The sequence below is a fragment of the Drosophila guanche genome, unplaced genomic scaffold (genome assembly GCF_900245975.1).
Source record: "Drosophila guanche unplaced genomic scaffold, DGUA_6, whole genome shotgun sequence".
Classification (NCBI taxonomy): Eukaryota; Metazoa; Arthropoda; class Insecta; order Diptera; family Drosophilidae; genus Drosophila; species Drosophila guanche.
In genome coordinates this window covers 1,254,327-1,267,412 of record NW_022995744.1, presented here as the reverse complement: position 1 = coordinate 1,267,412, position 13,086 = coordinate 1,254,327, and the positions used below count along the sequence as shown (strand labels likewise).

At 39.6% G+C, this 13,086-nt stretch overlaps 1 protein-coding gene across 5 annotated transcripts in view; it reads right to left on the bottom strand.

Moving 5' to 3' along the window:
• LOC117580345 overlaps positions 1-13,086 on the bottom strand; it is a 100,960-nt gene that overhangs the window by 22,440 nt on the left and 65,434 nt on the right. The window contains exon 1 of one of the 5 annotated variants that reach the window (XM_034266855.1): positions 3,908-3,938. The exons of the other annotated variants lie outside the window; for them this stretch is intronic. Within the exon in view, the coding sequence (XP_034122746.1) occupies positions 3,908-3,932 (25 nt within the window). The 5' untranslated portion in view covers positions 3,933-3,938. Of the gene's footprint in view, positions 1-3,907; positions 3,939-13,086 lie in introns of those variants that run through there. 5 annotated transcript variants of the gene reach the window in all.

Below are 13,086 nucleotides of genomic sequence, written 5' to 3'. Positions count from 1 at the left end.
TATCATTGTTGCAGGTTGCGACCTTTCATGTGTCCACACAGAAACAACGGGTCGAGTTCTCAATAGGCTGTTTTGATTCAGAAGCCTACCAATCAGGTAGCGATACTGACACCCACTAACCAGTAAAAACAAAAACAGACAAAACTGCCGATCACCCATGGCACGGTGTACACTGTGCAGTGAGAACCCCAAAACCGTTTTGGACCATTTAGCAGACGGTTACGGTTCCCGTTACATTTATATTTCAACTGTTTTTTATATGCCCGGTACTCGAATAAATGGGTATATTGTATTTGTGGGGAGAAAAGGAACAACCCCACAAAGTATATATGTATATTCTTGATCAGTATCAATAGCCGAGTCTATATCTGTCCGTCTGCCCGTCCGTCCGTCTGTCCGTATGTCCGTCTTGTTTGACGGCTAGTTCTCAGAATCTATAAGAGCTAGAGCCACCAAATTTTTGCGCGAGCTAAAAGAGCGGGTTGAGAAAATGTAGATGTAGATGACAAACGTAGAAACAATTTAAAATTTATAACTCGTAAAAATAAAAAAAAAAACAACAAGGTAGAGATATTCTAACTGAGTACCGGGTATAAAAGTTGTGACGCTTGTGAAGCGTCTCACGTGTTCCTACTTGTTTTTTTAATGTTAGTCTGGATTCTGACTTGCTACGATTCCTCCTACAATTTATTGAGGGCAAAAAACATTTCTCAATGTTCGATGTTCGCTGTTCGTTTTACGTCGTTGGAATGGGGTTTTGGCCTTTTCTTTGACTTGAAATCGAAATAAATCTTATCAAATTAAGTCGCGACAACAACAATAACAACAAACGTCGAGAAATCGTAGGCGTGAGCTAGTCGCACCAAATCGAACAGAGATAGATAGATGGATACGAGTAGATAAACACAGAGACAGAAAGAGACAGGAGAGGTGAAGAGTGGGCGTCCATCCGAGGGCATGTCGAGGTTTGTCTGGGGTTTTTTTCCTTGGCTTGAGTCCCATTTTGTGATTGGGCAATCGACTTAACCAACTTAAATGTGTGTTGCCCAGAAACGGAAAAAATTGAGCAAATTAATTAAGCCATTTCAACAATTTTGCTTTGCACCCAAATTGCTGGCACATTAAATTGTTTAAATTTAATTTTCGTCTTTTCGGTGTCGGAACCGAAACAGTTCGCAGTTCACAGGAAGAAGGTCTCCAAATACTTTTCATGTGCCTGTGCCTGTGGCTTATCTAACATTTTGATTCACGTTTTGTTATTATGGAAAATAAATAAATATTCGATCAGGAAGAGAAAAAAGGGACAATAAATCCAGCAGATGGGTCGCCACGTCTCATCACCAATTACAGTGGTCCACATACATCCATACATATGTATGTACACATACCATTGACTGGTAGTGCAAAAACAAAAATTTTGCAAAAATGACAAGAGGAGTGGCAAGAGGCAAAGGCAGAAAAGAAAAAGTTTTGCCTCGAGGCTGGCAAAATATTTAACGCTCGAAGAAGAGTGAACAGCAAGAAAAGCAGCGACAGCTGATCGATCAAATTTCGTCTGCGAGGCAATCAATAATATATATGTAAATATATGTATATAGTATATGTATGTATGTGTACATGTATTTACCGTATCCCAAAAAAGCCACAGTTAATGGGTTAAGAGTTATTTTGGACAAATTTGTAACACACTTAGTTGACACAAATATTTGGCCCACTGTCTGCGATGGGAAAGGGGAGGTAAACCCTCTGCCTCTGTGGAGGATTTTCGCTAGGAGGAGTCGCCGTTACCAAATATTTCGTCCTGCAGTAAATTGTTCTATTCTATTCTATTCAAGTTAGTTACACTATTCTGAAATTTCCCAGGGATAGTGTAACTAACTTGAATGCCATGGCATATAATTTTCAAGACAAGCTTTAATAAAAAAACCTGATGGGGTAATGCAAAGATACATATACATATGTACATACTTATCTTGCTAAAATGGTCTGCAATAAAGCCATCGATAACTTTCTCAAAAAACCGAAAAAAAACAATTCAACATCAAATTAATTTGTCATAAGCCGAAAGCGGTCAAAGTCGTTTTTTTCTTCACAATTATGTTGTTAAGGCAAGACTCAGATATTAACAAAGTGATAACTATTCAAGCCAGCAATCCCATTGCGCCCCTCTCGATCATGCACCCAGAGTGATTAGATTGCAGACAAACCAATGTTCAACAATTATAAATAACAACAGAAATTATAATGCAAAGCCTTCAAATCGAATCGAAAAGAAAACGAAACGAAGCGAAGCGAAAGAAATGCAACGATTGCAGGGGCCTTCCTTCCCGAATCACAGGCCAGCTATGAATACGACTCAGACTCAAAGCCGGACTCGAAGAGCAAATTGCATAATTATTGCTACAAATGAAGCTGAGAAAGTGGTACCGCTTGAATCGTGATAAAGCGATAATTTCCCTCCCCCCCAAAAAGTGAACAAAAATGCATTTCACTTTTCTCCAGGTTAGCAAACAAAACAAAACCAAAGCTGGCAGCACACTGTATTATTATGAAATCCCCAACAACCCAACAAACAACAACAATTCACCCACGCCAAAACGAGCGATAAATTCAAAGAGCACAAAAAACAGAGCGAGGCTGCATTTGCAAAAAGATCCGTTAGGCTCTTTGTTTTTCGTCTTGTCTTTGCTGCGGACTGCATTGATTTGTCCAGGGTTTCAAGTCCGAGTTCAAAGTTTACGCTTTGAAGAGCTCCACTCAGCATCCGAGTCCCGCGAATGGAGGATGTCTCCCGAATGCCATTCACTTTAAATCATTTTGTTTTACACATCGTGAAGTCCTCTTCTCTGTGGGATTCAGTCCTGACGGAAGCTTGTTTGCACTTTTGACAAGCATTGGGGCAGTGCATATCCACAGTAACACGTAAAGCACCGCGCGAATAGGTAAAACAATAAGTATATGGAACGCCGCCTTTCAGACTACCAGCTGGAAAGTAAGTTCGTAAAGCAGAGAGCACAATCGACAAAGAATTCAGAGCATTGGAGTCCATTACTACACTCTAACATATTACAGTTCTGGCTGTTAATCAATCCCAATTCATATATTTATTTTTTTTTGTATTTTGGAGGAGTTTTTCAGTTTGTATATATGATATTATATTCACCCAGGCAATGAGCAAGAATCAACCAATTTAATCGGAGTAGCTCTCTTTGGCTGCCTTCGACAGGGATTAACTTTTATTGTTTTCAGCTTAATTATTTTACAAGAAAAAAATGAAGAGCGGAAAAAACTGTATACACTTTTTGTTTTTGCTTTCCCAACTGTTGCGACTTTTATCTGGAAAATTGGGCTGACACATCAAAGATGAAAAGATCGGAGACGACGGATGAATAGATAATATTTAGCTTGGAGCCAAGGGCCGAACGATGGCACTGAGCTATGTTAGGTGAAGGTGAGCAAGGGGTGGTGAAATGGGTGGTCGAGAGGGGTGGAGAGGATCGCAGAAAGCTATAAATAGACTCAGGCTAAGTCGACTGATGGGCCTGCGAGTGTGTCTGTGCCAAGGTTCCTTGGAAAAATGCTGTCTAGGACAAGTTGCGAGAAATCCCTGCGCAATGTGGTAGGCGGCGGGGGACAGAGGCGGAATGGGAGCTAGAGCAGGGCTGGGCCGTAGCATTTTAGCCCATGCCTCATAGACAGATGATGTTCACTTAATAACGTGATCGCTGCTGTTGTTCTTGCGAAATGTATTTGTTTTGTACTTTCGCCTCTCGTTTTTTGGGTCCCGTCTTTGAGAAGTAAAAAACACCACCAAAATAAAGCCAAGGTGCGTCACTCGTTCTCATTATGCAGAGGACACTGAAGGGACGCTATAAGTTAACGAGTAAAAAAAAAACCAAAAACTTACCCCTATAAAAGTTCATTCTAAGCATTTTGATAAGAAATTCTTATTTACCTGAAAATAAAAAAATAAAAGATTGTGGGTAAGGTATAAAGATGTTAAAAAAATTGCATATAAATGGCTTTTTAATATTATAATTAAATGTCAGAAGCATGCACACATATGTATGTGTGTATGTAAATAAGCACATACATATTTACATGTTCATGCAAATTTCAGTTTTGGTCAGTCTTTGTTTGGATTAGTATCCGTCATTTTGTCTACTCCACAATATCGAAGTTCGTTGCCGTCAAAACTATCGGAATGTTAACCACTCATACTCGTAGACACAATATAAAAATAAGAGAACTACACTTGGCATCTTGGATCACGTTGGGCTGGCTGGCAATGGTTGCCCCTTGATGAGGTCTAGGTCGAAGAGTCTGCGGGCGCCCACTTCGATGCAGAAACGAAGGAGAGCAGAGGCTGCTCAGCCACAAAAAGTGCACCTGAGATCAGGGACTGGGCTGCCAGAGCGATAAGAGGAAATTCCATTTATTGGGATCCGATCCCTTTTTTCCAACTCATCGTTTCTGCTCTTGGTCTTTGTGCGAGTATTTGCTGATTAGCCAGCAGATTGGGTTGGCTGAGTACTTTTTTGGGTGCGGCTGTAAGTAGGATTGTTGTTGCTGGAAATTCCATTTCCATTAAAAAAGGCGTTTTTCAATTCATTAATTTTATAAATATGTACATACAACCATACTTATGTATGTACATACATATGTACATATGTATGTATCTACATATCTCCAACTAGACTTGACCAGACTCAACGCATGCCACAATACACCACACGTTGCATAAGTCTCAACGCCTCAAGCCAAATCAAAATCAATCAAAATGAAGAGGTCCAGGTCAAACTCATCCTCAGTCCCCAGCTCATCATTTGATAGCCACAGCTTTAATTATTGACAATTTATCAATCTAACGGCAAAATGTTATACAATTGAAGGCCCTTCAGTAACTTTCTCTCCGTCTCTGTATTTGTGCACATATATTTATGTTGCTTTGTTTGCAAATTGTCCACAATTTATTTTAATATCTTTTAAATAAATAATGCGGGACGCTGCCAAAAACCGCCAGCCATCGAATTAAAATGGCAGCTCACATTTGCTCATAATTAATTACTTAACATTAGCAACGTCGCCGGCCGAGATTCGGGGCACTTTCGGATTGTTTCTTTTGCTGCGGATACTGCAGTGGCGTTTCTTTATGGAGTTTCTTTGCATGTGGAAATTTCATAAACAAATTAATAACAAATACCACCAATTCAAGCTCTTGTTCATCTTCTCGTGGTGTGGAAATTCCACAGAAATAATCTGAAGTTGAATTCAATTCAACTTAATCGAAATATATCATGCATGGCCACTGAAGAGTATTTCCACAAAGTAAAACTTTGAACTCCCACAATATATATTTATGAATACATATTTTGTATATTTGTATGTATGTACATTGTACGTATGTAAATGTATTTATGTATGTATGTATGTAGTAGGTGGAGCACCATATTCATGGCTATTTCCATTTCACTATATATATATTGATATATATATATATATATATATGTACATTTGTATGAGCTATGATGAATCTAGGAATAAGTTCCTGTTGTCCATCCAAGTTGCTTTTTCCAGTCCAATCCCACAGTGCCTCTGACTATCCATTCAGTAATGAATGTTGTACTACATAAGTCCCAATCGTTTACTTCTTCAATTGCATCTTTGTTATCCAGATATGGAGAGAGACAATTAAGCGACAATTTGTCTATGGCACTCGTATATGAAATTAACATTTGTACGGCCTGGACTTCTCCCAGATCGATGAATCGATTAAGATTAGGGTGGATGCTAATTCAGTTCAAAATACAGCTATGCAATATTTGATCGTAATATTTTATTGTATTGATACCCTACCGCTTTACCACCGCGTTCAAGGTAATTTCCCTCTCCAAGTCCCCTTCTTCTGCATGTTCCTCTCTTAGACCTTCTCTTAGGCCTTCTCAGACTCCTCTTCATCGTCCTTCTTCTGTTTCCTGATTTGCTCTGCATGTGAAAATTATATGCATTATTAGACATTATTTCAGACGATCGAGAAATGCTGGACCAACAAAAAAAAGTTTCCACATGGAACAAGATTTCTACTGCTTCCACCTCTGCCTCTTTATTAAATGAAGGGGAGTAGGAGGTACAGGGGACGCAGAATAACGGTATGTTGCAACAAAAGACAGAAGAAGAGAAAACAAACATGTGTAAGCCCCTGTTAAGCAGCCTGGCGATCTGTTTGCCTCTTGATTCCGTACACATGCACCCCAGCACAGTCCACCTTTGGAAGGGGTCCGCATCCACTTCCACGTCCCTGCAGTGAGTCGCCCTCCGCCATCCAATCTCCTTTAAAGTTGTTTAGCCAGATTTTTAACCTGTCGTCGTGACTTGGCCAAAGTCAAGTTAGAAGAGCCCCCAAGACCAACAGAAATAGCAACAGCATCAGCCAGAAACACGTGATTTAGTTCCTGTCGCTGCTGCGGCAAACTCGTTGTCCCCACGACACTTACACGCCAACACACACAGACTCAGGCACACCAGAAGACCGATCTCCCCCTTAGATGCGCCCCTTTTTGATCCAACCATGCTCCACTGGATTGTCTAAGAGTGATTACATATGTACATCCATATGTATATATCCTCTCGGTTATCAAAGCTGTACTGAGAGAAATTGTACCTACCCACTGTTTTAAGTTCGAACTCTCTTGGCGCAGTATACATATTTAGGGGAGTATTAAAAGAAAAGAAAATACTTAAAATATACAAATGTGGTGGTGTAGTGGACCCTCCTCTCCTTGTGCCCATGGAATACTGTGCTTTATCTTTGGCTTAAATAAATATAACGCTCCTGCATTTTTCAACGCTTCTCCCAGCCGAATACCCCATCTTCGTGGTCCTCCCTGTCCCTCTCCGAACTCCACATCCATTGGCAGTGCACTTGGCGACGACACACTGCCCAAATGTCTTCAGTTGCCACACATATTGTAACTTGTTTCTGTTCTGCTTTTTCTGAATTTATTGCCGCATGTACAGCTAATAAAATATGCATTGAAGTCCGCTCACCCACAACTCAACTACCATCCCGCCGCAACGCTCCGGCCTCCACCTACCATGAACCTCTCCCCCATATGTATGTACATATGTAAGTATGCATGTGTATGAATGCAATTGTATGGACAAGGTCATTCACTTAATCCAAACATTAATGTATATATTTATATGTATGTACATACATCCATGAGTACATTAGCAAACGGAAAACCAACTCCGACAACAATCTGTTCACTGTTGAATGATCCCCACCCCCTTAAGCGTTTTTAATCATTTGGATACTTTCTATAAATTGTTGTGCGTTGCCTTTGCCGCTCATCATCACTCATCTCTTCGCCGCTGATTCGTCTTTCGTCTCTTCTACTACTTCTGATTGAATACAAATTGCGCAATATTAGTTAAGAGTAGCAGCAACATTGCAATTCATTTTCTCTTTAAAATGAGAAGCGCGAACGAACCAAAAATTACAACGGTACTTGACGAATCCGATGCCATGCAATGGGAAGTGGTGACGGTATAGAGAGATGCAATGAAATGCTTAACAAAGGTCACAACATTGAACATGTGATGATGGCTGGAGGAGAGGATAAAAATTAAGAGGAACGTAAAGTAAAGAGAACCTTAAATAATATGTACATATGTATTACAATAACGTTATATACATATACATACATATACAGGCTGAGTACCGGGTATAAGAGTTGTGACGCTTACGAAGCGTCTCAGAAACGTCCCAACTCATTCCAGTTAACGTTACGTTAAATGCTGTTTAATATGCAATTACGAGGGCAAAGATCTTTTCATATTTGACAAACGTTTTCTGATTTGCTCCTCCATCTCAATATTTCTCCTAAGCGCACACACATTCTGACATATGTACATACATAGACACTCGTTGACTAGTTCTACGTTCCGTTGTACCGTTGGCCAGTCAATCAAAAGGTGAAAGAGAGGAGACAGACAGAGCATCAGAAGAGGGTGTGTGGAGACGTTAAATTATATGATGACAAACGAAAAGAATTTTCCTCGATGTGTCAAAAGTTCACAAGAACTGAAGGAGAAGAAGAGAATATCGCAAGAGAAAATGAAGAAGAAGAAGAAGGAAGCTTTTCTTTGCTTTCTTCCAATAAGAGGGCTTCTTCCCTCTTTCTCTCTCCCTGTCTCTCCACAAATCAATCATTCGCTGTCAGAGCTCGTCTTTGGGTCACACATAATTATTTTGTAATTGATATTTTTCTTTGGTGAACCCAACTACCGAGCAAGTTCCTCCCTCACCCGTGAATTCTCAAATTTGGTTTTTGGATGGCGTTGCTAGTTTTCAAAAGAAATCAAAATTTGTAACGCCTTTGACGGCGCGTTTTCGGGTTTGCCGCCTTTTGTAAGTTTCATGAGGGGATGGAGTGTTGTGGATAAGGGGTGTGGGGTATACGGTATGCACTTAGTTTGCATAGAGAACTCATTTCTTGGTATTCTTCTGACCAAATACCGTTAAGTGATTGTCAGAGGAGCGCGGTGACTGTTGAGGTTAAATGAGGTTCGCTTCAATTCTTGTCCAGTCTGGGCTTGAAAATTCGATTCCGATGGAAAATAACAATAAACGCTACACACAAGTGCATACATATGTACATGGAAAGTATACGTACATACACATATATATATATATATATATATATATATATATATATGTACATATGTACATGGAACAAAAAAATGCAAATAAAGAGGGTTCATGTGAATTTGGCTTAATGGAATACTATTTTTGGTTTTTTTTTTTTTAGCGCTGTCTGAAAAGTTGACAGCCGAACTGCGTACCTTTTAAACGAGGGGATGGGTTTAGCACATCTACTATTTAACTATAATAGTCTAGTTTTTACAACAAATGTAATATGTAATATATTACGTTATTACATTATTAATATAATTATTGTTATTTGTATATACATATATAAAATAATAATGATCCCATTTGAACATAATCTGGTACCCTGATATGTTTACATATATAAATATGTATGTATATATGTACATACATATGCACTTGGTCATTCTCTATGGAACTGCGTCTTTGATTTTATTGTATTTTTAAAATTGCGGAAGGCACAGATTTTCGTCCTTTGTGTAGTAGGAACGGGGAGTTGCGAAATTTCGATATTCACTTGTAGCGGAGTGTCCGAAGAGGGTGTGTGGAGACGTTGAATTATGTGATGACAAACAAAAGTACACCGTGTACAGATGTACATATGTTTGTATATTACAGGAGTCGGGTGCAAATTTACTTGCTTTAGCTCTTATGGTCTTTGCGTACTTTGCGCTCATCAGGACGAACAGAAGAACAGAGAAAGCTATTGATGATGATCAAGAATGCATACATATCATAACAGGGTCATTACGCACAATGATTCGACCCTTAACTCTTCCAGTACCGGGTATTAAAAAAAGGCTTACAGCTAAAGTTGAATACATTTAGAACAGGCCGAAATGTTTAAGTCAGGTATAGATTTACCCGTTTCTCTATGGCTTTCCAAATCTTGTCCCCGCAATCATTTAAATTTGCCTCATCACTTCCATCCGGCTTGGTTGACTAGAAAACAATCTAAGTAAAGTTTTTATTCCCAAACCAGAACCAAAAAATATTCCACCAGTTTGTCACATCACAAAAGAGGGAGAGAAAAATACAAAAACATTCATGACCATTTCTGAAATCTCAACCAAAATGTAAGGGGAGTTTTGAAGCGAGGCTCGAATCAAACTGGCTTTAGTTTTCCCTTTTTCGTTTTTGGAAAACACTTTTTCCGTCATTCACACGACCTTTCAACTTATGACTTTCCCAGTTGACCACAGCGGCGATCATTCCGGGCAGAGAAGGTCGTGACTGACTCCCACAAAAATAAAATGAACAAAACTCAATTTTAATGATCTATCATTTCCAAATGATGTCCATTCCGAGGTGTAAAAGATGCTCCAAAGAGCTGTCCGATTCTTTGGGGAAACTTTCACTATCGGAAATTATATTCACGAAGGGAGGAGACTACCAACGTTAAATTTTCCATGAATAACCCTTTTAGCTGGACTTTACTTTTGATAAGGCTGTACGAAATAGAAAAATGTTGCCGCAGTCCATCCCAATATCTGTTTGTATCCCTCAAAAGCCATTCCACAGCTATTTTAATATAGTTTTCACATTTTGAAGTTACAAATGGCAAAAGTAACATTCAACTTCAAGGCTAGTCAATTGACTTGCCCCAACATATGTACATATTTACATACATCGAAAATAACTCAAAAATAATCTATAATAAAAACGAGAAGGGACGTGTGAGACGCTTCTTACGCGTCACAACTTTTATACCCGGCACTCAGTACTATATCTGCACCTAAGCGGTGTTTTGTCAAGTTTTAAATTTTTTCTTCATCTACGACACACACACTTCTCACGCCAACACGCTCCGTTAGCTCGCCCTCTTTCCCTAGACCCACATGATTGCCGTTGCCGTTGCCTTTGCAGTTGCTGTTGGCAGATAGCTATCTGCCACTGCCAGTTGCAAATTGTCAGCTGATGGCTTCCAGAGTATGTACATATGTACATACATATATCAAAGCTAATCACAGCTAACATTTTGAAATTTTGGTTTCGCATGGGCTAAAACTAGCTCTTCCAATATGAACTGGAAAGGATTGGAATGGGTAACCAGGACTGGTTACCACTGGTTACCGGAGACCATGGACACTAGGTATGGATTGGGACCCTTTCATAGGTTGATGAAACTGACTTGTGTATATCGATTGTTCTCGCTGCTTGTTTGTTTTCCCAGCTACTGCTTTCACCTCCTCCCCGCTGAGTGTTGACAGTTTTTCTTGTTTTTTTAATTCTCCATAATGAATGCATTATGCATTTTTCTTCGTTCCTTTTATCCACTTTTGTTTGTCATGCTGTTATAACAGAATCGAGCTCGGTTCGACCTGTTGCATTATGTGCTCGGTCATGTTTGGGGTGTAGTCTGGACGACAAATTGAGTCTAATGATGGATAACATCGACCGCTGACCACTGAGACTACATCCATACGAAAATAAAGAATATTTTTTGGTGCACTTCAACAATTGGAAACAATTTTAAAGATATTCTCTTCCTGTTCTTGTGGTCATTGCTTTGACAAGGGCATCAAGCAAAAATGTCAAAACTCAGAGGGGAAATTGGTTAATTTTTAGGGAATGACCATATCTATCAGATCACCGAATTGGGATTCGATTGGATCATTATTATAGCCAGAATGAAGAAATTAATTTGCAGTGGCTAAACCCACCCCGTCCAGCAGCTTTTGATGTTTTTTTTCACATTCTCTCATTCACACTCTGCTTCTGCCGTGTGCGACCTCTGCCTCTGCCGTGACTCTGCAGTGTGTGGCTCTAGGGAGCTCTCTAGCTAAAGGAGCGAGTTGGCGTGAGTAGTGTTGTAGATGTAGATGACAGATGAAGAAAAAATGTAAAATTTGACCAAACACCGCTAAGGTACCGATGTAGTTTTGAGTACCGGGTATAAAAGTTGTGACGCGTAAAGAGCGTTTCACATGTCCCTTCTCGTTTTCAACTGGATGCTATCTATTATTTTGACATTATCATAAATTATTACCAAATACTTTTCATTTCGATTAACATCGATTATTTCAGTACTCCCCTCTATTCGACCATTGGCTTCGTCAATTATCTCCATTGGCCAATCGTTTAGGTTACGCCTTGTGCTTTCCCGATTTTGCTTATACATACTATGTCTTTCTAAGATATTTAATTCCCTCTTTACTCATTCGAGTGTTCTTCTAAACATTATTCTTTTTCCACAATCACTTCCAGTCTGTTCATGCAACTTCCTATGCCATTTCCTCTTATTTACACGTAAAATCTATTTCCAGAATAAATCGCAGACTCTGATTCCCGACTTGTTATGTCGACTCCGAATGCGACTCTAATCAAAAACAATTAAAAACAATTAAAACGAATGCAAACAAGAATACAAACAGAATGACTGTACTGTCTGTCGCTTTCCAGACTGATTCTCTTCCTATTCCTATTCCACCGTAGCTGTCAAATCCGTGCCGCACTCCGTTTGACATTTCAATTACGTCAGTCAGTTAGTAAATTGTGCAAAGTGCAAGTGACCGATGGTTAGGCGTTTTTGCAACTACAAATTGCAAAGCTCTACTGGAAGCTCATCTTTACCCCAGCCATAGAATATGAACGACGAGGTACTTTGCGAGTCGACTTCAAAAGCGACTTTACGTTTATACCCGGTACTCAGTCAGTATATACATATGTATATATGTATGCATTTTCCGAACTTTACATTTTTAATTGTTCCTACATCTGTCATCCGCATCTACATCTCTTCTTACACCAACACGCCCTCCGGCTCACCACCCACCGAAAGAATTTGTGAGCGAGAGAGAATAAGCAAGCATAAGGCATTAGCCACCGCAAATCGAATAATTCAGTCTGGCTATTATAATGATCTAATCAAATTCGGGAATCGAGAGAGACGTTCGGGAATTCGGGAGATTTGGAAATACCCTCAATGTTGTTGCTGTTGCTCTCTAAGTAAGACGGGCGAACCGACGGACCGACAGGCATAACTGCACGTTTCCTTCAATGCATTGAGCACATTTCTTCCACCACAAATCTAATATGGAAGTTATAGAAGCGACAGACCAAAAAGTGCATATTTTTCATAAATATTTCGTCTGTAATGTTCAGTAATTATGAAAAGTAAACACATATGTAGGCAAAAGAGCACAACTATCTCTATGGCATTAAAAATTCTTTTCGGGTGGAAGCTTGACTGAAGGTAGTGGAGCTTCGAGCAAAATCTAAGAAGGATAATGTGGACTAACGTTTCCGACCCCTTAAAGTATTTATATTCTTGATCAGCATCAATAGCCGAGTCGATTGAGCCATGTCTCTCTGTCCGTCCGTCCGTCCGTCATGTTGAGCGCCTGGCTCTCAGATATCATAAAAGCTAGAGCCACAAAATTTTGCATCCAGACTTCTGTATGCTCACACTG